Below are 22,657 nucleotides of genomic sequence, written 5' to 3'. Positions count from 1 at the left end.
ACATTTGTGAAAGAATGGGTCGCTCTCAGGAGCTCAGTGAATTCTAGCGTGGTACTGTGATAGGATGCCACCTGTGCAACAAGTCCAGTCGTGAAATTTCCTCGCTCCTAAATATTCCACAGTCAACTGTCAGTGGTATTATGACAAAGTGGAAGCGATTGGGAACAACAGCAACTCAGCCACGAAGTGGTAGGCCATGTAAAATGACGGAGCAGGGTCAGCGGATGCTGAGGCGCATAGTGCGCAGAGGTCGCCAACTTTCTGCTGAGACAATCGCTACAGACCTCCAAACTTCATGTGGCCTTCAGATTAGCTCAAGAACAGTGCGTAGAGAGCTACATGGAATGGGTTTTTATGGCCGAGCAGCTGCATCCAAGCCTCACATCACCAAGTGCAATGCAAAGCGTCGGATGCAGTGGTGGAAAGCTGCCGCCACTGGACTCTAGAGCAGTGGAGAGGTGTTCTCTGGAGTGACGAATCGCGTTTCACCATCTGCCGATCTGATGGACGAGTCTGGGTTTGGCGGTTGCCAGGAGAACGGTACTTGTCTGACTGCATTGTGCCATGTGTAAAGTTTGGTGGAGGGGGGATTATGATGTGGGGTTGTTTAGTTTGTTTCAGGAGCTGGGCTTGGCCCCTTAGTTCCAGTGAAAGGAACTCTGAATGATTCAGCATACCAAGACATTTTGGACAATTTCATGCTCCCAACTTTGTGGGAACAGTTTGGGGATGACCCCTTCCTGTTCCAACATGACTGTGCACCAGTGCACAAAGCAAGGTCCATAAAGACATGGATGAGAGAGTTTGGTGTGGAGGAACTTGACTGACCTGCACAGAGTCCTGACCTCAACCTGATAGAACACCTTTGGGATGAATTAGAGCAGAGACTGAGAGCCAGGCCTTCTCGTCCAGCATCAGTGCCTGACCTCACAAATGTGCTTCTGGAAGAACGGTCAAAAATTCACATAAACACACTCCTAAACCTTGTGGAAAGCCTTCCCAGAAGAGTTGAAGCTGTTGTAGCTGCAAAGGGTGGACTGAAGTCATATTAAACCCTATGGTTTAAGAATGGGATGTCACTTAAGTTCATATTCAAGTCAAGGCAGGTGAGCCAATACTTTTGGCAATATAGTGTATGTAGTATGTATGTGTGGGACTGACAGAGATAAATGTGTATTGGACATGGAACAATGTGCGGAGATAAATAACCCAGAGTAAAAACAGAAGTGAGGAGTTTTTGGTTCCATTAGAAGGATGTAACATACACGTGTGGCTATCACTGTCACTATGTCAGTGCACTCTGTTTCCTTTCTCACCGGCTCCCCATTACAGGATGCTACTAGATTCTCTCTCTCTCTCTCTCTCACACACACACACACATACACACACACACACACACACGCACACATACACACACACACACATACACACACAGTGCATGCAGAACCCTGAGTGAAGGTGGTATCACCTTGCTATGTAATCAGCATTACATGCATGTAGTCTAGTTTCCACACACACTCAGGTATGCATGGGGGTACACAGTTTCTCACACACACACACACAAACACACACGCACACATCTGCTCATTAGAGGGCAATTAAGAAGATGGATGGGCTACTTAGGGTTGTTCATTGCTCCAACCAGTATTTCCAATCAGAAAGATACATTGAGGCATGACATTCCTCTTCTCCAAGTGTCACTTTACAGTTAAAACACAAGAACAGAAGAAGTATGAAATAATTAAAACACTAGGGTCCATCAAGCATCTAATTCTTTCTTCATTGGCTATTGGATCCTCTCACCTACATCAGAGATTCCATAAAGCTGAGGCTGCCACCGAGAGCTGTTAACTAAGATTAATTTACCTTCAGCACTATACTGATTAGGATTAAAAGTTGGTAATGCAAAAATGTGCCCAAGGTTTGCCTATAATTCAGTTTTTAGTGTGTTTACATGCACCACAGTTACCTGGTTACGGTTAGATTTCTGCAGTAGGTGTCATGTACCCAAGAAACTTCATTTTCTTAACCAGGGTAGGATATTAGAGAAACCTGGTTTCCCCAGTTAGACCTCTGCTGGAGAAAGCTGATATCTTGGTTCCTCACAGTCTGTCAGGTTACAGATAATTTGGCATTTTAATCTGGTAAGAAAACAGATGCACACTACTGTATCTGTATATTGTCAAAATCTTATTCATATTCAAAATCTCAGTTTCACTTTTGGATTGATGGGAAAACCTGTTTGAGGTGAAACACTGGAGGAGGAAATGGAAGCCCTGGTAACAGTAACATCATGGGTGAGGACTGAGGATCTCTATCTAGAACAAGAAAATGCTGGTGTCGGCCTGTCTGTTTAAAACTGTGTCATCTGTAGAAATGTAGAAAGCAACCTTGTGTCACCTTGTGTTTTATTCCCTTTAGCTAAAGGCTCTGAGTGTAACTGCCTCTGCAGCCTTGATCAAAGCAACAAGTCACAACCCTCAGTGACGCCTGATGAAAGCTAACAATTAAAGCTGATTCACGTAGAACTAAAAAAAAAGGACTAATTAAGTAACTAGCAAACAATCATAAAAAGGCTCCAATGTAATCTACTGTTTAACTAACTATGTCATCTGTCATTTAGTTCTACAGTGTGTTACACACAGCAGGCTGTGTCCTTACTCCCATCCCTGTTGACAATGAGATGTTGTGGAAACCTGAACTTGCTGTGAATGAAACCTACTAAAAGTCATTTCATTTTAAGTTCTAGTGTTTGTGGGACAGATTCCCATGTTAATGTCAGGTTTAATGTCCTGACTGCTCCATAGTTTGGTATGAATGAGCAACCAGGCTTTCAGGTCCTAGGATCTGTCAGAATTCTGTTCTGAATTGAAACCAGGAACATTTCCTGTAACCAGGGAAATTAAAGTGTTAGCTATTTGTGTTAGTGTGTGAGCTGATGACTAAGAGCAAGGCTTCCTGTAAGGCTGAGAGCAGGGAGAAGATGGCGGCTGTCCAGCCTGTGTTCTGCAGACTGCAGCACAGAAACACAGAGAGAGATGATATTTTCCTGACTGCCATGCTGATGTACAGCATGAAATTCATCAAGACTTAGGACAGAAAAGATATCACGTTACATAGTATACAGATAAAAACCCAGGGACAACATAGGGGCTGTTGTTAAAACAACATTAAATCTAAATGTGATCTTTGCACATTTTTAAAAAAATGATTCTTAACCAGCTAGATCTATGGTGGGGGTTGGGAAAGGACTATGGACTGAGAAGCTAATTTGCATGTTTCATGGTGCTAACATGCATTAACCGCATAATCCTGGGCAGGAAAAATGGTTAACCACATCTGACCACCTGCAGACCTAACTGGGCATTATGAGCATCATGGGAAACAAAGGGCACCATCACTTAACATCCAGTACCCACAATCATCTTACCCTGAAGGGGACCATTAGTAGATAAAATAACCACCTCTGAGATTACAGCTGTATAATGTCTTATTTCCTTTATCAGCTTTATCAACACATGCAAAGGCTCAGTATGGATGTGCCATGTGTGTACAGAAATAATGCTAATATGTCTGAAACAGAGAAGCCAGCAGGCTGGTTAACAGACAGAAAAGTTTGTCTCGCTGTTTTTTCTCTCCAAACACTTCAATGAGCCATCTGCCTCTATAAATAGACTAAAAGGAATGTCAGTGTGAACGAGAAGGACACGTTGAGGGAAGATGGGGAAGGGGATTCATAATGGAAAGGAGAAAGAAGCTGGCCAGGGCAGAGATTAAAGTTTAAAAGAGACAGAATATCTGAAGGAAATGAATAAGATAAGAAGAACAGATTAGATGGAAGTGTAAGGATTTGACTAGAATTCCTTATCACATGTACTTTCTTTCTCCCTGCCCCCGTCTAGTCTTTGTTTCCATGTAGTGTCTCCGAGTCCAAGCTCCATATTCATAACAGACGGTCCCAAATGGACTTTTGCCAGCTCTGCGACCCTGCAGTGACCACTGTTTTCTTTGGAAAATTTGGAACTGCTTCAAACTTCCCCTCTTTCATATCCTTATAGACAGGAGTCAGTTGTTTTGCTACTTAATTCTAAATTGACTGGCTGGGGTCGGTAGTTGCTTACTGATAGAATAAGTGACATCCCTTTAAATGCTTGTTGCTTGTAGAACTGTCTGGCAATGGTTTGGCACCAGCCTGGTGACCCACTGAAGCTAATAATATGAATAATAAAATGCTCCTTTGTTCCTTGCTAGTTATCAGCTCGATGGTAATTTACTGGTGTGCTCCTGTTGCTGTGAATATCAGCTGGCAGACTGGCGCTGAGAAACTTGGTTCAGGCAGGGCTTCGTGTCGCTGCCATAAAAAAGGTGGTCTGCTTGGTACAGTCCACACCGAGGCTGGGGCTGGAGGAGTCAAGAACTGGACCGTCAGGACGAGACGAGGTGCAAGGCTTGAGCTGGTCTCCAGCGGAGCCCAAGGTGAAATAGAGCTGGACCCTCAGAGGTCCAGAGGAGAAGTGGGAGAGAGGAAGAGCAGTGGGGGAACTTTGGTTTTGTTGACTTGAGGTGTCACATTTGACCAATGGTGGCTGTAAAGCTGGGTCCAGGTGTGCGTTAAGCACATATGTGTGAAACTGGGAAAGTGAGTTCAGAGCAGGAGTCCTTGTTCAAAAGACAAAGAAACATGTAGTCCTCACCATTTCTGGTGGGCCCAACATTACACATGAACAAACATTGAAAATATTTGCCAAATCTGAGCAGGAATGCCGTTCCCTCTTGACTTTAATTCCTGGAACGACATTGCCATGTATTCTCCCCATTTCCCCCAATGCCTGTACTGGATTTTTACCACTTACTAGCTTCTGAGCATGCAGTCACATTTAATCATCTCCTTTTTTGTCAATGACTTTAAGCCATTCCCGCCTCAGACTGGGGAATGGTCAGAACAATCAAGTAGAGCAACTCCAAACACCATTTCTGAACACAGACATGGGTCACCATCTCCCTCTAGAGGAGACCACACAGCTATGTGGCTGAGAGCTCTGGAAAAAGCTAGTTTGAGTTAAGAGTCTTTTGTCAAACAGCGATGAAGATCTGATAAACTTTACTATGAAATCTACCTATCAAATATGACCGTAACAGCAGGTATAAAATAAGGGTAGGTATTGAACATACGGGGCTGTGATTGTGGCAGCAGTGGTTTCATGTACTGGTGAGGACATGGAATATGATGAAGGGCGCCTAGGTTCAGTAACAGATTACTGTGATTGACAGTTTACCAGATGCTAAGACACTGCAGTTTCTAATACTATGAGACAGGAATTTACAATTCTGGTAAGTTGTCATTGTGACAACCTCCTCGACCATATGGTAGAGCACATTTTGACTCACTATATCTTATTGAAAAACATGTTTTACTTAATTCCACCTGTTTCAGCCATCTCTACCACTTGGTTGAGGTATGTTACGCTAAAAAAGTCCACCAGCATGCAGAGTATTCTTTTCAATAATATATAGTGAGTCAAAATGTGCTCTACCATATGGTCGAGCAGAAGGTTAAAGGGTTAACTGGATCTCCTGCCTGTACAATTGCAGTGGGAACAGTAGAATGATGTTCATGTTACAGAGTACCTACCAGTTCCTACCAGGAATGTGCACATGGATATATTTTATTGCCAATGCACTGCCATCATATTTCAATGTGGCTCACTGTTGTGTTTTTTTGGCCAGAGACCTCTGTGTTGGGACAGCCGGTGTGCAAATGCAACGAGCTGCAAATGAGCTTGACATGAACACAGCCATTGTGTGTAACTGTAGCTGACTTTGTGTGTTGCAGGATAATGGTGAGGACTCCCATCGTATCTCCCCCAGCCCTGTGGTCCACGTCAGGGGTCTGTGTGAGGCTGTGGTGGAGGCAGACCTGATAGATGCTCTGGAGAAGTTTGGATCCATATGGTGAGACAGCAGGCACTGCTTGTGTGTGTGTGTGCGGATATGATGCTGTGAGGTTATCAATTACCTCATGAACTTATAATGTAAAGCACCTCCCCAGCTCTCTGTGTCTCTCTGCATGTGTGTGTATGACAGACAGCAACTAAAGCTGTGTTCACACCTGTGTCTCCACATGGGCATCGACTGACCACTTGTGATCTCATCTCCCCACTCTGTATGCAAATAAACACATACATCATTTGTACAAACTGCTGTGGCTCAGAGGTCAATTCAGAAGGTTGGCGGTTGATCCCCGGATCCTCTAAGTCCACATGACGAAGTGTCCTCGGGCAAGACACTGAACCCCAACTTGCTTCTGAAGCAGCTTCAGTGTATGAAAGTGTGAAAGTTTGTTCTCATCCAAGTTAGCTTCCTCCTGCATGAATGATGTGTGGATGAGGATGTGATGTAAAAGTGTTTTAAGTAGTCAAAGTGACTAGAAAGGTGCTGTATACAAATACAAATACAAATACATTAACCATTTACCATTAATAAAAGTGTCAACATTTAACTTCAAATGTTTCAACATTCATAAAATCAATTATCTAATGACTCTCCATTTATGTGTGCTTGGTGAGACAATATCACAGCATTATGGTCCTTTAACATTATTGTCTTTAATATCATGTTCCAAATCAGATCCATAATGTTAACATTTGGTGTGCAGGTATATGGAGAATGGAGCTGCAGCTGTCAGGATTTCAAATGCACTAGTCACTGGTGTTGACTAACGGGGCTCAGGAGGCAGACAGCCGCTCCACCACAAACATCTAAATGCACAGCAGGGTGCACATTCTGCAGATTTGATGATAGCTTTTAGTTCTGAAGTTAAAATCTGTGTAATATTGAGTACCTTCCCTGTAGGCAGATGGCATCAGTTGAGTAGGCCACCCTTCATGTACCCCAGTGCACATTAACGTACACCCTACTAAAGGAATGTATCCTATGCAGTTCAGAGTGATGGGATCTCATTGCACACCTGTGCTCAGAGCTTTCCACTCTATATCTGCTCACAAAAGTCACATGTTAATGCAGCAGGTCTGAACAGAGACTGAGTCTTGTATCTACTAGTTGTGGGGGTGTGGAATTTACCTGTATCCCAGCATACATGAACAGGTCAGCAGTCAGTCATACGGCTGACGTGATTGGTTATTACCTGTAATCTATTATCCTCATCAGAGCTTACAGCCATGCCTCCTTAGCCCAGTCTGCAGGCCCCTATACTATCATCTGGTTGGTGATGCACATTATTAACCCTTTCATGCATGAATTATGATAACCTCAGTCAGGATGTTTTTACTAAGTGTTTTTATTCATCTTTAGGCATGAAAAACAAGATTTGAACTTTTTTTTCAAACCAAATTTTATAAAGATATTTTTACATGTCCAGTAGTTGAAATATAGCCAGTGATGCATGATGTACAATTCATTCATTTCATAATATCAATCAATTCATAACATGTGGTTAATCATAATTTCCTCCCAATATAAAATCAATACTTGGAAAATGTAGCAATTGCATGACTCCTTAGATGTACTTGATTACTTGATGTCACCATATTTTTCTTACCTGCAAGGGTCTCTTTTTATAGAAGGTTTGAACAGAAAGAAATGAGCAACTTGGTGTTTCTGGCTGTCTGTCGACCATCTTGGTTTCACTTTTTTTTCCCACTTGCAATGGCTTCCCACTGGGTAGCAGTGTATGAGATGGTGCAGTAGCATCCACTGTAGTGGCTGATGTGCAACTATGCCATCAAAACTCCTCTATGCATGAAAGGGTTAATGAGAGTTAAATCAACTTCACAAAGTCTTGGTGAGAGAGCAGAAGGATACTTGCAGGTCTCTACGGTTTGTTCACTTGTATGTGTACGTGAAAGTTAGAGTGTGCAAGCATGAAAAAAATGTTGCACCAGTGCAAGGGGCTCTTAGCTGTGACACTCAGGTTGGCAAAATACACAGGATTTATAGAACTCTGTGGCTAACATCTGGTATCAAAATTTCCATCTCCTCACAGTTAGTAAAGCTTAAAGAATGACACGTACACCTTTCCCCTTTTGTTTGTTCTTTCTTTAGTTTAGTTTGATGTAATATAGATAGACAGCTAGCTAGATAGTAGTTAGCTAGCTCTGTTGTCAGCCAAAGGTTGTTTGTGAGGAAAAAGAAATCTCGGAAAACCCGGAACGATACAGAATGGATTGAGTGCTTTTGTAGTTTCTTTTTTCAAAGAAGCATAAATGGTTGGTAAATGAGCTGCAATATTGCCCAGAGAGATTTTAGAAAAAGAGCAGTCAGTTCCTTCGCCAAAAATGTCACTGTTACCATATTGCTAAGTATTAGTCACATTCCTATTATCAGTACTGTAGTTGCTGTTATTGTTTTGGTTGCTGTTTGTTGCCCCCCCCCCCCTCTGTCTAGCCTCCACCCAACACAGACCCCGACAGAAACCCACCTCTGAACCTGGTTCTGTTCGAGTTTTTCCTGCCACTGTTACCTAATATAACATCTGATGCTGCTCATGTGGGGATTCACCTGCCAACCAATCAGCCAACTCCCACCACCTGCTCCTGATCACTCATTAATCCAGTATTTAAGCCTTCACCATTCACTCACTGCCAGATTGTTCTTCGCTCCTTGATGCAAGACTCTCAAGCACTAATTCCCAGACTGATTGCCTGTTGTGGGCCCAGTCTGTCTCTGACCAACCCGCCTCGTCTCTGGTTGGTTTCGAGCCTGGTTGGTTTCCTAGGATCTCCCCTCCTCCCTAGATGGGCTGATCGAACACACATCCAGGCACGGCGCTGGGAAATGCAGCAGGGGAAGGCACACCAACACTCGGTGACTCGACCATGCACCCCACGTTGCTGCCAGGGGAACCTCTGCCTCTACTGTGGTCAATCAGGTCGCTTTGTCTCACGGTGACCAGCAAAAGGGCCATCATCTGTCCCTCATCCTCACCCACCGGCGCTGGTTTCTTCTTCATTGAGAAGAAAGACAAGACCCTTTACCCCTGCATCAACCACCGAGGTTCATCGCATCACTTACCTGGGAGATTGAGGAGAGGGTCAAGGCCACGATGAAGGACCAGCCAGGGCTCAGTTCCTGTCTTCAGAATCGCCTGTTCATTCTGCCACCTTGACGGTCCAACGTCCTCCAGTGGGCCCACAGTTCCCAACTCACCTACCACCCTGGGATCCACCTTGACTTGCTGAGTAGTATATGAATTGTTTTTCTGTTCGGTGGAAATCACTCGATACATCTATTGTTTCCAACTCCACCAGCGTTTTTTTAGTTATTCTGGTATTAGCAGCAAGCTTATTTAATGTATTGGAGTCAAATGTAGATTGTATCCAGATATTCCAGTCCATCCATACATTATCTCCTGCTTATCTGTCACGTTTGCAACAGTTCAAGCAGGGCACTCCAGATGTTCTTTTCCTGAGCAATGCTTTCCAGCTCCTCCTGGGAGATCTTGAGGTGTTCCCAGGCCAGATGAGATATATTATTCCCAGTATCCTGATATCCTGATGGGACGTGCCCAGTAAACCTCCAAAGAGAAGAGTCCAGGAGGCATCTTTACCAAATTGCCTGAACCGCCTCTACCGGCTCCTTTCAATGTGAAGGAGCAGCGGTTCTACTCTGAGCCCCTCCCGGATATCCAAGCTCCTCACCCTATCTCTAAGGCTGAGCCCAGACACCTTATGGAGGAATCTCATTCTTTCAGTGATCACCCAGAGCTCACGACCGGTGAGGGTTGGAATGTAGATCAACTGGTAAATCGAGAGCTTTCTTCACCACAATGGACCAGTACAGCACCCACATTACTGCTGACGCCGCACCAATCCGTTTGTCCATCTCGCGCTCCATTTTACCCTCACTCGTGAACAAGACCCCAAGATACTTCCCCCACTGGGGCAGCAACTCGCTCCCAACCCAGAGGGGGCAGTCCACCGTTTTCCAGCAGAGAACCATGGCCTCAGACTTAGAGGTGCTGACTCTCTGACTTCTTCACACTCAGTTGCAAATTGCCCCAGCGCATGCTGAAGGTCACGGTCTGAGGAAGCCAACAGAACCACATTGTCTCCAAAAAACGGATGCAATTCTGAGGACTCCAAATTGGACGCTCTCCTCACCTTTGAGATCCTGTCCATGAATATCACAAACAGGATCGGTGATAAGGGACAGCCTTGGTAGAGTCCAACACCCACTGAGAATGTACTTGACTTTGTGCCAAGACTGCAGACACAGCTTTCACTTTGGTTATACAAGGACTGGATGGCTCGTCTCGTATACCCACACCCGCCCGGTGCCTTTCACCCTGGGCAACTCCGGAAAAGGAGAGTCCAGCCCGTCTCCAGGAGTTTGGTTCCAGAGCTAACACTGTGCGTGGAGGCGAGCCCAACTATATCTAGCTGGTACTGCTCAGCCTCCTGATATTTCAGTGTCCTCCACACATTATAATTCCAGAGGCTTCAGAAGCAATCAATCCAAAAATGTCCCTAATACAAGAATTGTCCTGGCTGGGTGCACATTAACTTGTGTAAGGGTTAGTGCCTTCTTTCTAATCAAGATGCTCCTTAACCAAAACATAATAACTAACTAATAACTAAATTTAGAAATTAGTTAGAAATTCACTCATCAGGAAAGTGTTTTATATATATGAATCTTATAATTTTTTTAAACTTTTTGTGTTATGTGCTGCTTAGTTGTGTCTCCTGCCAAAATATTACAAGCTATTTCTTCCTTTTCATCTTTGCAATAAACTTCCTCTTAATTGGATTGTGTAAGCTATTTACATTAAGAGTAATCGCTCTATATTCCTAACAATGCATTTAGTCTTGAAGTTAACATGAGTAGGTTAGAGTTACTTGTAATTGGTGACCAAACATAAACTATTCTGGAACTATGAAACAAACTCAACGTTTTACAAGAGTGTATTTTGTGCACGTTCTTTTTCAGAACCAATTCTCTTACCAATAATTGCGGTCAGCGATACTGTCTCTATAAGAGAAGAGTAATCCTTTTATGATTAGAAATCAAATGTTTAGTCCAGTGCGAAAGAGTTAAAAAAAACTCCTTCTTGGCAGAGAGGATGGAGTAAAGTATGAAAAACAGGTATAGACTTTACTTCCGTACATTTAGGGCAAGCAGCTCCATCCCTTAGTACAAGTGACATTGAGTGTCCTTAACTGTGCAGTTATCTTGCTTGTCAGTATGCGCTTAAGCAAGATTATTTGACAGTCTGTTACCTCCTGTTCCCGCTGCTTCTGTGTCTATCTTGGCCGATGGAAACCCCACAGTCTCTCCTTTATCAACTCTTGGTGGGTCTGCCGACTGGCCGTAGACACAGGGGCTGTTGAGAGGACCTCCGTACTTTTTCTGGGGTCCCAGGCTCAACAGGCTCGTCTCAGTTCTACTGCAATACCAGTTCTTTAGTTCTAAACTCCTACAAATATACAACCATTGACCTGGGCTGAGCCTCTTTAGGTGGTTTGGGACCGAGTGCTCTGTGGCACCGCTGTATTCCAAGTTCAACTTCAGCTAGAGGTTCCATCCATGTTGGTTTCCTCAGTTCCCTCTGGTAGACTATAAATGCGGATATTGTTATGCCTGAAACATGCTCCCAAATCAGTTAGCTTCATCTGTAGACTTTCCTGGGCTTGTAGTGACTCAATGCCTCTTTGAAGTAGCTTTAAGATCGGCTACCAGTTCACCTAATTTCTACTTGTATGCTGGCTAATTCTTTTTTCTTCAAGTTTTTCAATTTAACTCCACAAGACTTTCATTCTTATGTCTGCTGTGGTCCTTTAATGTAGCCATAGCAAGATGCAAGTCTGGGTGAGTCGGTGATATCACACTACCTATATCAATAAAATCACTCCAAGCCAGATATCCAAAACAAAAGAATACAAAAAAATCACAAAATATAACTTGTATGAGATAATTCCCAGTTCCCCACAAGCCTCACTCATCATTTCACTCCCCTCCAAACCACTTGTTTATTTGCAGTGTACTTGTATGTGTTCTGCATATACTAACGTTCAAGAGCAAATGGTTCTAAAACGCTCCAACAACATGAACATTAGAATAAAGATTTATGGTGACAAAATGAGTAAAGAAATGCAACTGTATGAAGTCAACAATACCAAGTAATCTGGTGTATTACCTGCACTGAACTTCAGTGTAAAGATGGTTACAGATGCTGAATAATTGAAGGAAACATTTTGTGATACTGCAGTTTCCACTCTAAATGACTCCTTCTCCATTATTTACACTCCCTGCATGGTGCAGTATTCATTAACCTCTCATTCACCTGAGCTGCAGGGGAAAGCATACTGTGAAAGACACACACACACACACAAGCTCATATATTAACACAGGTAGTATGTTATTGCATTGATTTGACAGGTTCTTAAGAGGCCCTCACAGTCAAGAGGCCCTCACAGTCATCTTTGACTGTGAAGGCTGTGAAGCCTACGCTTTTGGTTCAAAGTTGACAGCAGCATTAAAATAACCCATACCTCTTCAGATTTGGATGCTGAGGTTTTAAACATCACTGAAATTGGTTGAAACTCTTAATTACCAAGGAGTAGAGGAGCTGCAGTATGGCTGACAGGAGCTGATGTGTCCAGTGATCAGATTTGAATGAACAGCATTTGTATGCCCTAACTTAATATTTGTGTGTTTTCAGTTATGTGATGATGATGCCATTCAAGCGTCAGGCCCTGGTGGAGTTCTCTGCAGTGGAGAGCGCTGACCGCTGTGTGTCCTGTGGTGCCAAAGAGCCTGTGTACATTGCAGGTTTGATTCCTTGGCTTTTTGCTGACATAGTAATGAGATTTATCACTGGAAGTGACCCGTGCTTGCATATAGCATATGGTATGTGTTTATATTGCATTAGGCCAACAGGCATACTTTAATTACTCCACATCCAAGAGAATCACCAGGCCGACCAACGCTGACAACCCCAACAGTGGCAACAAGGTCCTACTGCTGTCCATACAGAACCCTCTCTACCCTATAACCACGGTAAATGCACTCACACACACACACTCTTGGGGGATTATCAGGATGACCTTAATACCCACTAGAGCAGCCAAGTTCACTGCATCATAATGATAATGCAACTTTTACAATAAATACAAAGGGAAATAATGTTCGTTGTAATGGGTTGATCTGGAGCTAGTTTTAAGTCGCTAGCAGATAATTTTCAGTGGCTTGAAAAGTTTAAAAAACTGTTGGTCCTTTGTTGGAATTGGACTGAAAAGTGCTACATACGCCTTACAGGATTTCTGACTGTATGCACAAACATTTCAATGTCAGTATATAGAAAGTCTGTCTCTCCCTCTCAAACAGACTTTTTAAGCTTCCCTTAAAAGCAGATGTGTCTCTCTAGACTCTAGTTTTTGTGAGGTTGTGCCTTATCTCCTGTTCCCCACCACCAGGCTCTTGATCTCTTTTTATACTGCCACTCTCAATGTACACTTTAGTATCCAAACACCTGCACATTACCAGACAACTGCTCTACCTCCACAGTCAGAGCTACTGCTGCACCACTCCATCAAAAGCATGGTCACACTAACAGTGCTAATGGGGGCTAGTGGCATAACCTTGAGCCGCTTACTCACAGAGGCAACCTGGAAGGTGGGCGCCACAATAACTCTACCAGCAGTAACCGGCCTGTGTGCAGCGCAGAGTGGTGGCTATATGAATAACCATTGTTTTTCCTGCATGCCTAACCACTATCAGCTCTCGGTACAAACATGCTGTATATTTATTGGCTTGCTGACATTGATGAGATTTTCTCCTCAGGTATCGAAATTTTGTGTTTCAATACTTTTCTAGTATCGAAAAAGTAATTTGATCAATGTCATACGGGTATGGAATCATGGTACCTGGGCCAGGTGCCTTTTAAATGTTACTGAATGTGAAGTGTAAATGATATAGTAGAAGACACAGCTTACCAATTTTCACACCAGTTTTTTGCTCAAATAAGTAAGCTGTGCAGGGGTACCTCTGACAACTAAAACTGAAAAAATGGAAGGTGGTGAGAAATTTGAATGGCTGATCAAAACTTCTTTTCAAAATATTAGAACTTAACCTTATTTCAAGATGCTGCATTCCAAATTTCAACATTTCCAAGCAAATGGTTTGGTAGTTTCTACTGTTTTTCTGTCGGGGGGGCAAACTTCCAGAGTTGCAACTATCATTGCAGCTTGGGCTATTGTTACCACTGAGGCCGGATGACAAAGTTGATGGCTTAGGTTGAGAGTTATGTGACTCTTCAAAAACTGTTTCATGCTAGTGCTGCGGCACCCTGGTTGTATGAAGCTGAATCAGACTCTGTCTGTATGGGATTAATGAAATGCACAGTGGCATTAGACTCGCACTTTATGCAGGTGAAGACACACTGCAGCATTAGAAATGTCTAGACTATCTTGAATGTTAACTTTCTCACTTGTTTCCCATGTTGGTCAAGGATGTTCTGTACACAGTATGTAACCCCATTGGCAGTGTGCTGAGGATCGTCATCTTCAAACGAAATGGAATCCAGGCCATGGTGGAGTATCCTTACTGAGTGTGTGACCGTGTGTGTCTTTACATGCTGTGTGTATCTGTGTGTTGGATTGCATAGTGTCTTCTCCTTGACCCTGGGCATCCAGATTTGAATCCGTTCAGTGTGCTCAGAAGGCCAAAGCTGCTCTGAATGGAGCTGATATCTATGCTGGCTGCTGTACACTCAAGATTGAATATGCGAGGGTAAGAGACACAAAATGCATCAGCTGTCACAGGCCTGGTGTCATCCTGTAATGTGATTAGCACTGGTGTGCTGTGATTGCAGGGTTTTTGGTGATCCATATAAGGGTTGAAAATTAATTTGGTGATAAAGGTGTTTTAATGTCAAATCCACCAGCTAACAAAAATAGAGAGAGAGACGGAAGGGAAACTGAAACCTAACCTTTCATGTCATATGGTTTAGTGTTATTCTGAGGTTTGACAGTGAAGTGTATGGATCTAGATTAAAGGGTCCAAAGTGGGTCAATATGGCCACGTTGTACCAGTGTCCCCTGTATGAAAGTGGTGGAGCTGGGTAGAGTTATTCATTTCTGCTGTCAGATCTATAGCCACTGTGGATCTGAATGGAGTGCTGTTTGCTCCTGTTCTCTTGTTTGCACCTGCTCTGTCTTTATCTTCCTCTTTGTCTCGCTCGTGGGGAATCATAAACATCATTCCACCTTTAAACTCTTTAGACTTAGACATTCCTCTTGTGCTGCTGTCGATACCAGCTGGACGTATCCCAAAGTATGAGTTTGATTCCAACTAGATAATCACAACATTCATTTTCAGTCAGGGTGAGACCTTTGCTGCCCTCATCTGTCTTCCCCCTCTTTTCCCTTCAGCTCACAACTGTCACCATTTAATAAAGGGCAGCTATAGCTTTGAGGTAGAGTGGGTTGTCCATCAATGTGCAGATTGTTGGGGCAAGACACTGAACCTCAACTTGCTCCTGAAGCAGCTTCAGTGTGTGAATGTGTGTGAAAGAACAGTCACCTCCAGCTTAGATTCCTCCTGAATGAATGATGTGTGAATGGGTGAATGAGCATGTGATGGAAAAGCGCTTTGAGTGGTCGAAATGACTAGAAAGGTAATACGCTATACAAATACAGACCATTTATCATTTGTTCTCACTGATCACAAGGATCCTCAAAAATAGGACAAGGACAAACCTTCACTTAAATCTTTTCATTCAACATAAAAGCTTTATGTTTCATACCCCGTCCTTTATAATAAAAACACTGTCCTGACTTTGTTGTCAAGTTCTGCTTCTCTGCTTAATGCTTAAAGACGTCAGGCTTATGTGGTAGTTGTAATTATGCAATGGTGCATATGAAGAGTGGCAACAGCCTGCAGTTGAGTTCACCATGCTATCGTGTCGGTGTCTGTAACATATATATGTTGAAATGTCTGGTCTGAATATCCTGGTGCTGCAGAGACATGTTATGCACCAACTGAGAACAACTCTGACTACAGGCATAGACATGTCATTTTTGAGAAATTCTAAAGTAAAGGTCACACTGTTTGGAAATAATGAGGTGCTCTGAGCAATAATCATACATGCAAACACCATTTTCTTGTGTCATTTTGGAGAAATTCTGTCATTATTTTGAACTGCCTGTTAGGTGTCATGTATTATGCATGATGTTTGTTTCCGTAGACCACACAGCAAAGAGTGTGTGCTCTGTGTTATCTTATGAAACACAGGTTCACTTCCATGAGCGGTCCATGCATCAGATCCCCCCTCAGCCTCACCCACACCCATGAGTGCTTTATGTGTTCCTTCCTTTCAGCCTCACACACTCCTGTGACCTGTCTGCTTGTTTTGTCATCTGCAGCAGTCCTTCCCATTTCCTGCCCACCACATATCTATTTAAAGCCTTGTCAAGTGTTGTTTGCAGAAGGGTTGTCTTTTCCATTTCTATTAATTGTAGTGACAGACTGCCTTTGAGTTATTTGTCCTTTTTGTATGCTCTCAATAGGGAGAAGGACCAGGTAAGTTTGATGTACTCCTTTACACTGCTCATTTTTGTTTTCTGTAAAATAGAGGTTAGTTTTAGAAATGAAGCCATCTCAAGGTACAAATGTGGGACTTTTATTTTGGAAATTCTCCAAATTGATACAGTAAAAGTGCTTGATTTTGAGTCTGAGTTGTTCTCAACTTGAATATATCCATCATTGTCAGGAATTACAGACCTCTTTTTCCAGTAACTCACTATGAACGAATAATATAATCTCCACAAGTGGGATTATGTAATGTACAAGGGGCACAAGTAACATGTTTTATTTCCTTAAATCCAATATATCTCATTCCCATATATGTATTTTGTATGCACCCTGTGTTGACACCTTATTTATATAAAACGAGACGTGGTCAAATGTGTATTAAATGTGCTAACTTTGCCAAGTTTGATGCAGTTAGATTGTATTGCATGTGGTGTGCCCAGATAGAATTAGGATTTTGTAGCCACTCTTATGGTAAAACTCAGATTATACTGCAAGTGCTTGTCGATGGGAAGTGAGAAATCAGACAGAATACAGTGGCTCCTTGCCTTCCTGTCAGTTTGCTCTGGGTCATTTCAAAGCAGTTACCATAAAGGTCAATATGGTGCAATCCAAATTTAGGGTGGCTGGTTTGACTGCAGTAAAAGAAGATTATGTATGTATATATTTTGGGAATATTCATTGGAGGCAAGTTGTTTGTTCATCACAATCCAATCTGCAGAGCAGTGAAAAAACATGTGCACTGAAATGAGAAAACATTTACAAAACAAAATATCAATGCTGTTTGCCCTCTACAGTGACATAGTGTGATATCTAAGGGAGGAAGGAGTCTCCCTCAGACGTTATACAGGGCTGAACAAGAATAAGTCTCTCTCCCCTAAACAGCCCTGTGCTCCCTTGGAAAAAAACTACATTTGGACTTTATAAATAAATACAAGTGGACCAAGAATACAGATCCTGTATACCTGTGATACATTTAACTGGATCCTGATTAATTTTGTTGTCTTTGTGTCAACAGCCAACACGTCTGAATGTGATTAAGAATGACAATGAGAGCTGGGACTACACAAAACCATACCTGGTCAGACGAGGTAAGTCATCCACTTCCTCTTTTTGGTCTCTATTTCATACTTACTCTAATGTCAGAGTTTGGAGTGACCTTTCTGCTCACAATACACAAGGTCCCGTGATGTGGAATGTAGGATCTGTTTTAGTCTGAATTCCCTGTAGTGGCCCAGTTCGGCTCCCACTGCAGCCATCCTTAATTCATGTCACACCCCAAGATGAAAACGGTTGTAGTTTTCACAGTCCTTTGTGAGACTGTGTCCAGATCTTCAGTCATTACGGGTCAGTCTCCGATTGTGGATTCATTGTGTAGTCATAAACAGTTTGGACCGTAGACCTCCATCACACCAAGACTCCTCCGCCTCTCGTCTCTCCATCTCCAATCTAAACACTCTCACACCAGCCAATCACCGGCCTCTCACAAGCCTGCACCTCCGCTCACCATGAGGAGAGAGAGACACATTGAGGGAGAACAGAGAAAGAGGGATGGACGTCAGGCTGACCATGCACAGCAGCTTACTTCCATCTTCACTTCTGCAACCCAGCAAAAAAAGAGGGAGAAAAAGAGATGGATCTCACTCCTGCTGACCACCATGCAGCTGCTGCTTCAACATGCCCAGGTGGCCTCAGCCCCACCTCTGTCTGCAGGACTACAGTAGCTCTTCCTTCTATCTAGCTACTCCACCCTGTGTTTTTAATCTTCTCCTCTGTCTGGAGAGGTAGTCTCGCATGGCCTCATGTCTGGTCCACAGTGCATGAAGATCTTCAGGGCCTCCAGAGTCTAGTTGTCACCCTCAGTGGTTTTTTAATGATCATCAAATGCAGCAAAGAAAAGAAACTTTAAGGTATGCCCTAAACTGCTTTTTTAACATTTGTTTTCACCGCAAAATCTGATTAAAAGATGTCTGGTTAAAAGCTCAACATTGTGGACCAGTCTTAAAATGCTGACAGTCAAAAGTATGACGATGCGAGTCTACAGTAGAAGAGGCTAGCCTAACCTCTGCTCTCTGTCACTTTGCTCCATCAGAATTAGGGCTGTCACGATACTGACCTTTATCATGGCACGAAATATCACAGTAATTCTAACATTTCCATATTATAAGTAACATAATTATATTAAGAACTATCATTAGAATATTTCTGAAAATTGATACTTAAAATTGAATTCAGACAAATTCTAGCATCCTCAGAACAGGATGTGCTTCTGCAGAACAGATTGCAGATAAAACTGCAGTATAAAGATAAACAGATAAAGTTAAACAGAACAACAGTTGGCTGTGTGAATGAATTTGGGAGATATGGCAACAGTGAGCAGACGCATGTGTGAACTCCCCAGTGTGCAGTTGTGTCTGTGTGTGTGTGTAGAATCTTAGATGTTTGACTCTTACTGTCACTGTCACAGTGATAAAGTAGCTGTGACATGACTAAAGTTTAGCAGTGCAAGGTACATTCAGTCAGACAACTACACATGATGGTTAGATCCACAGGATAACTCTTTATTAAATCTAAACTAATCCCACAGTACTGAATGAAACTGTCCCTTTATAAGAATAAAACATAAATTCAAGCAAGTTTGAAAAGTATCACCTAGTTACTGTACTACTACTAGTACTGTACTGTATTTGTTTTAATGATCCAACGTTCCTTATAAATAAATATTATATAATATAATATATATAATATAATAATATAATATATATAATATAATATAAGTAAATATTGTGATCATGGTGAAAACCAGTTTATCGTGACACCCCTAATCTGAACCCCCTGATTGCACTAGCTGTACATTCAGACACGTGCATGGATGTGCTGCTCACATAATGGAGCTCTTAGAATGTCGTTTGGTATATTTTTTGATTATAAAGAAATATTGAAGTATATCAGGCCAAACGCTGCTCCCACTGTAATATGGCTGTCTATGTGATCTATGCACGGCCCTGGTGTGTACAGTCAGCTACAACAAATGCTCTTTGTACTACATGTGGTGTGTAGCTGAGGATTACACTGTGTGATGAGATTCATGTTGGAGTCAGTTCATTCTTAATTCAATCAGTTCAGGAAATTAGATCAACTTTCAGACAACAGGAATGAAAATATATGTGGCTTCTTCATAGTCGAGTTGTTACAAACTGGTACAAACCACAGCCATGCTTTTGTCACATCTTTGTCCCGCCAGTAGTATGATATGTAATATTAGCCTATTTTTCCAAACAACACTGAACCACTGTTACACACCTACTGCCCAGATCCCCTTCAAATTTCTCTAGATGATCAGTCCATAGAGCATAATTCATAATGTTTTGGTGACGGCCTGAACTGCAGACAGAGTTTTACATTGTATACAATAAATGTCAGTATTTAATGAGCAGATTATGTGCTTTTTTCATGCACTTGCATGATATTAACAAAACAGGGATGCACTCAGAAGACCAGCTCCATAGTGCTGCTAGAGGTCTGAAGGGCTCACTATTGCAGCTTCAAATTGTCTAGTTTCAAAATGTTTCATGAAGTGATTGAAAGCATAGTGAACTGGTCCCGATGCTGTTATAGATATATTAATATTTTCTAAATAAATGCATATCAGCAGTGTTGTATATTTTCAATGGAGGCACATTGCAAGGACACTGACAGGGACAAGTCATGGGTGACTTGGGAGGAGCAGTGGGAGTCACTGGTCACACAGCTTACTAGGAAGACTGTTTTTTACATCATTACTCATCACAGACAAAAAGAGAGGGGATGGGTGTGTACAACAATTGCTTGAATGTTTTAATCCAGAGTAACGCAAGGGGGGAGACACCTTAGAAAATGCAAGTGTGCGTTCTTGTCCTCGCTAGATTAGAGCTACCTAACCTAAAGGTGAGGAACAATACTGGATACTGGAGCAGTCATGAAGACTAACAGCATGTTACAGTGCTGCTCCTCAGTCTTGTCTGCGAATGGAGAGCTCTTGTAAATTATTCCTGGTACTCAGCAGTTGGCATTGTCCGAACTACAAAGATGTACCAGAGTAGTCTCATCAGTCACCTTTTCTGTCTCCCTGTCCGTTCTGAAATGGTGTCCACTTCCTGTCTCTTGAGTGGGCGTGGTCTCCTGATGGTGAACATGGTGTGGATGGAGGGAAGCAGACGGGGGTTCAGGTTGACAGACTGTCTACAAACAGCTGTTTGCCTGTTGTTGTTAGCTTCCATGCTAACTAGCTTTGGACTCCACCAGCTGGTGGAGCAGGTGTGACAGCTTTCTATTGGAAACAGCTTCAGAGTCACTGAGGAAGTTAGTTTGTCTTTGGCTGCTGTTCAAATACACTGCTTCTATTTATTGTCAGTGACGCTTCATAAACCACACGTGTGTCTCTGAGACAGAGAGTCTCACACAGAGTTCATTTCCTCCTGATGTGTCCGGCTCTAAAATTCACGTTAGTGTCTCAGTGTTCAGAAGATATGTGTCCTGTGGACTTTGACTTTGGGGCCAAAGAATCGCTCAGAATCTGTGATCATGTTCATTTCTCCCATTGGACTGAATAGACTTTTCCTAAAGGGGGGGCCGAAGCCAAACCCACGTGACAAAGATAACCTGTACTGCAGCCAACCACCACGGAGTGTTCCAGTTGTTTTGGCTTCACTTTGTGGAGCTGCCATGTTGTCCATCTTTATATACAGGCTATGGTCTGTGGTGATGGATCAGGTTCATTGGCTATTAATACAGTATAAATGTGCTGTCCTTTCATATTTGACACCTCTTAGCAGTCTCTCAACACCATAAATGACATACTGCATGAGCCTTGACACAACAGTTTGAGCAGTGCTGCCTCTCTTCCATCAGAGCTGCAGCCATCGCGGCTTGTATTTGAGGAGGTTTTTATTCTGTTCTCTAACACGTGCGACACCTCACGTGCAGTGCAGAGAATGAAATAGAATGTGTTCTGTGTGTGTGTGTCACACCTCCTCTTCCTCTTGCTCTTCCTCTCCCTCCTTTCCTTTCAGCTCATTCACGTTTTCCATGCACCCCCAGCCCCCTGTTTACCTTGTGGTGCTGCAGCCACCTCTCTGCTTTCACCAGCTTCATCTTTTTTCTCTCCCATCATCTTGTTCCTACTAATCCTTTCATCCTCCTCTCCTCCTCCAACATATCTCTCCTTCCTACTCCTCAGCACTGTTATCCTCCCTCCTTCATCCACATCCTCTCCACTGTTCTCTCCTTCCTCTTTCTCTTCTTTCTTCTTACTCTATACCTTTCTTCTTTTTTCTGTTTCCCTTTCAACCCACACTTATTTACTCCCCCTGTACCAGCTCTGGATGAAGATGTGGGCACTAACAGTCTCTGGTGTTTCGTTGCTCAGGCAGCCCGAGTCCCATCTCCCCAAGCAGACATTAGCTAGAAGCAGCCCGAGGTATTAGCCTGGTTAGCTTAGCTCTGATCCCGGCTCTCTCCCCCCTCCTGCTGGGGCACTTGGTCCTTGTGGACAGACGATGTGATCGAATCAACGTCTGCTCTTATGTCTAACGTGTAATTCTGCCACAAGCAAGTTTGACGACCGATCTGTGATTATTTCAGACTGAGCACCAGGGCTGAGCTGGGCCCAGGTGGTCCAGGCTAACCAGGTTCTGAGGCGTAGCAGAGAAACACGCCCGCTGACTGTGCTGCTGTGTGAAGGTCACTGTCCAGTACCCAGTGGCCCCGCTGCTGTCTGAATGACCTAGGCCCTCTCACTTTTCACTGCTGCAGCATCTCTCCTTTTAAATAGCTGTGTGTGTTTCAGTCTTCAGGATGCAACACAGCAATGCATCAGCATCAGCACAAAGTACTGCTGGCCAGTGGGGTTGGGGGTGGAGGGGGTGGGGTGCCTCTTTCTGTCAGCTGCCTCAGGCTTTTAGAAAAAACAAGTCAGTGTCATTTCAGTGTGCCTCCACTGTAATTTGTTGCTTGTATGTAGTATGCATTGTGCAGTGTGTAATGCTGTCACTGATGAGGAGAGACAGTGATGACATGTGTTTGACAGCCACACTGTGATGATGGTGATGTTTTTATCATTATGATGATAATG

General features: G+C 43.0%; 1 protein-coding gene across 1 annotated transcript in view; it reads left to right on the top strand.

Annotated features, from left to right (window-relative positions):
• Positions 1-22,657, top strand: part of LOC139210935 (heterogeneous nuclear ribonucleoprotein L-like) — a 38,391-nt gene that overhangs the window by 5,702 nt on the left and 10,032 nt on the right. Inside the window, exons 2-7 of the mRNA XM_070841148.1 lie at positions 5,834-5,952; positions 12,677-12,786; positions 12,887-13,014; positions 14,465-14,550; positions 14,649-14,745; positions 17,564-17,636. Coding sequence (XP_070697249.1) covers positions 5,834-5,952; positions 12,677-12,786; positions 12,887-13,014; positions 14,465-14,550; positions 14,649-14,745; positions 17,564-17,636 — 613 coding nt within the window. The remainder of the gene's footprint in view (positions 1-5,833; positions 5,953-12,676; positions 12,787-12,886; positions 13,015-14,464; positions 14,551-14,648; positions 14,746-17,563; positions 17,637-22,657) is intronic.

This window comes from Pempheris klunzingeri, chromosome 12 (assembly GCF_042242105.1).
Source record: "Pempheris klunzingeri isolate RE-2024b chromosome 12, fPemKlu1.hap1, whole genome shotgun sequence".
Taxonomy (NCBI): domain Eukaryota; kingdom Metazoa; phylum Chordata; class Actinopteri; order Acropomatiformes; family Pempheridae; genus Pempheris; species Pempheris klunzingeri.
The sequence above is the reverse complement of the archived record's forward strand: the minus strand, read 5'-3'. Positions and strand labels throughout refer to the sequence as shown.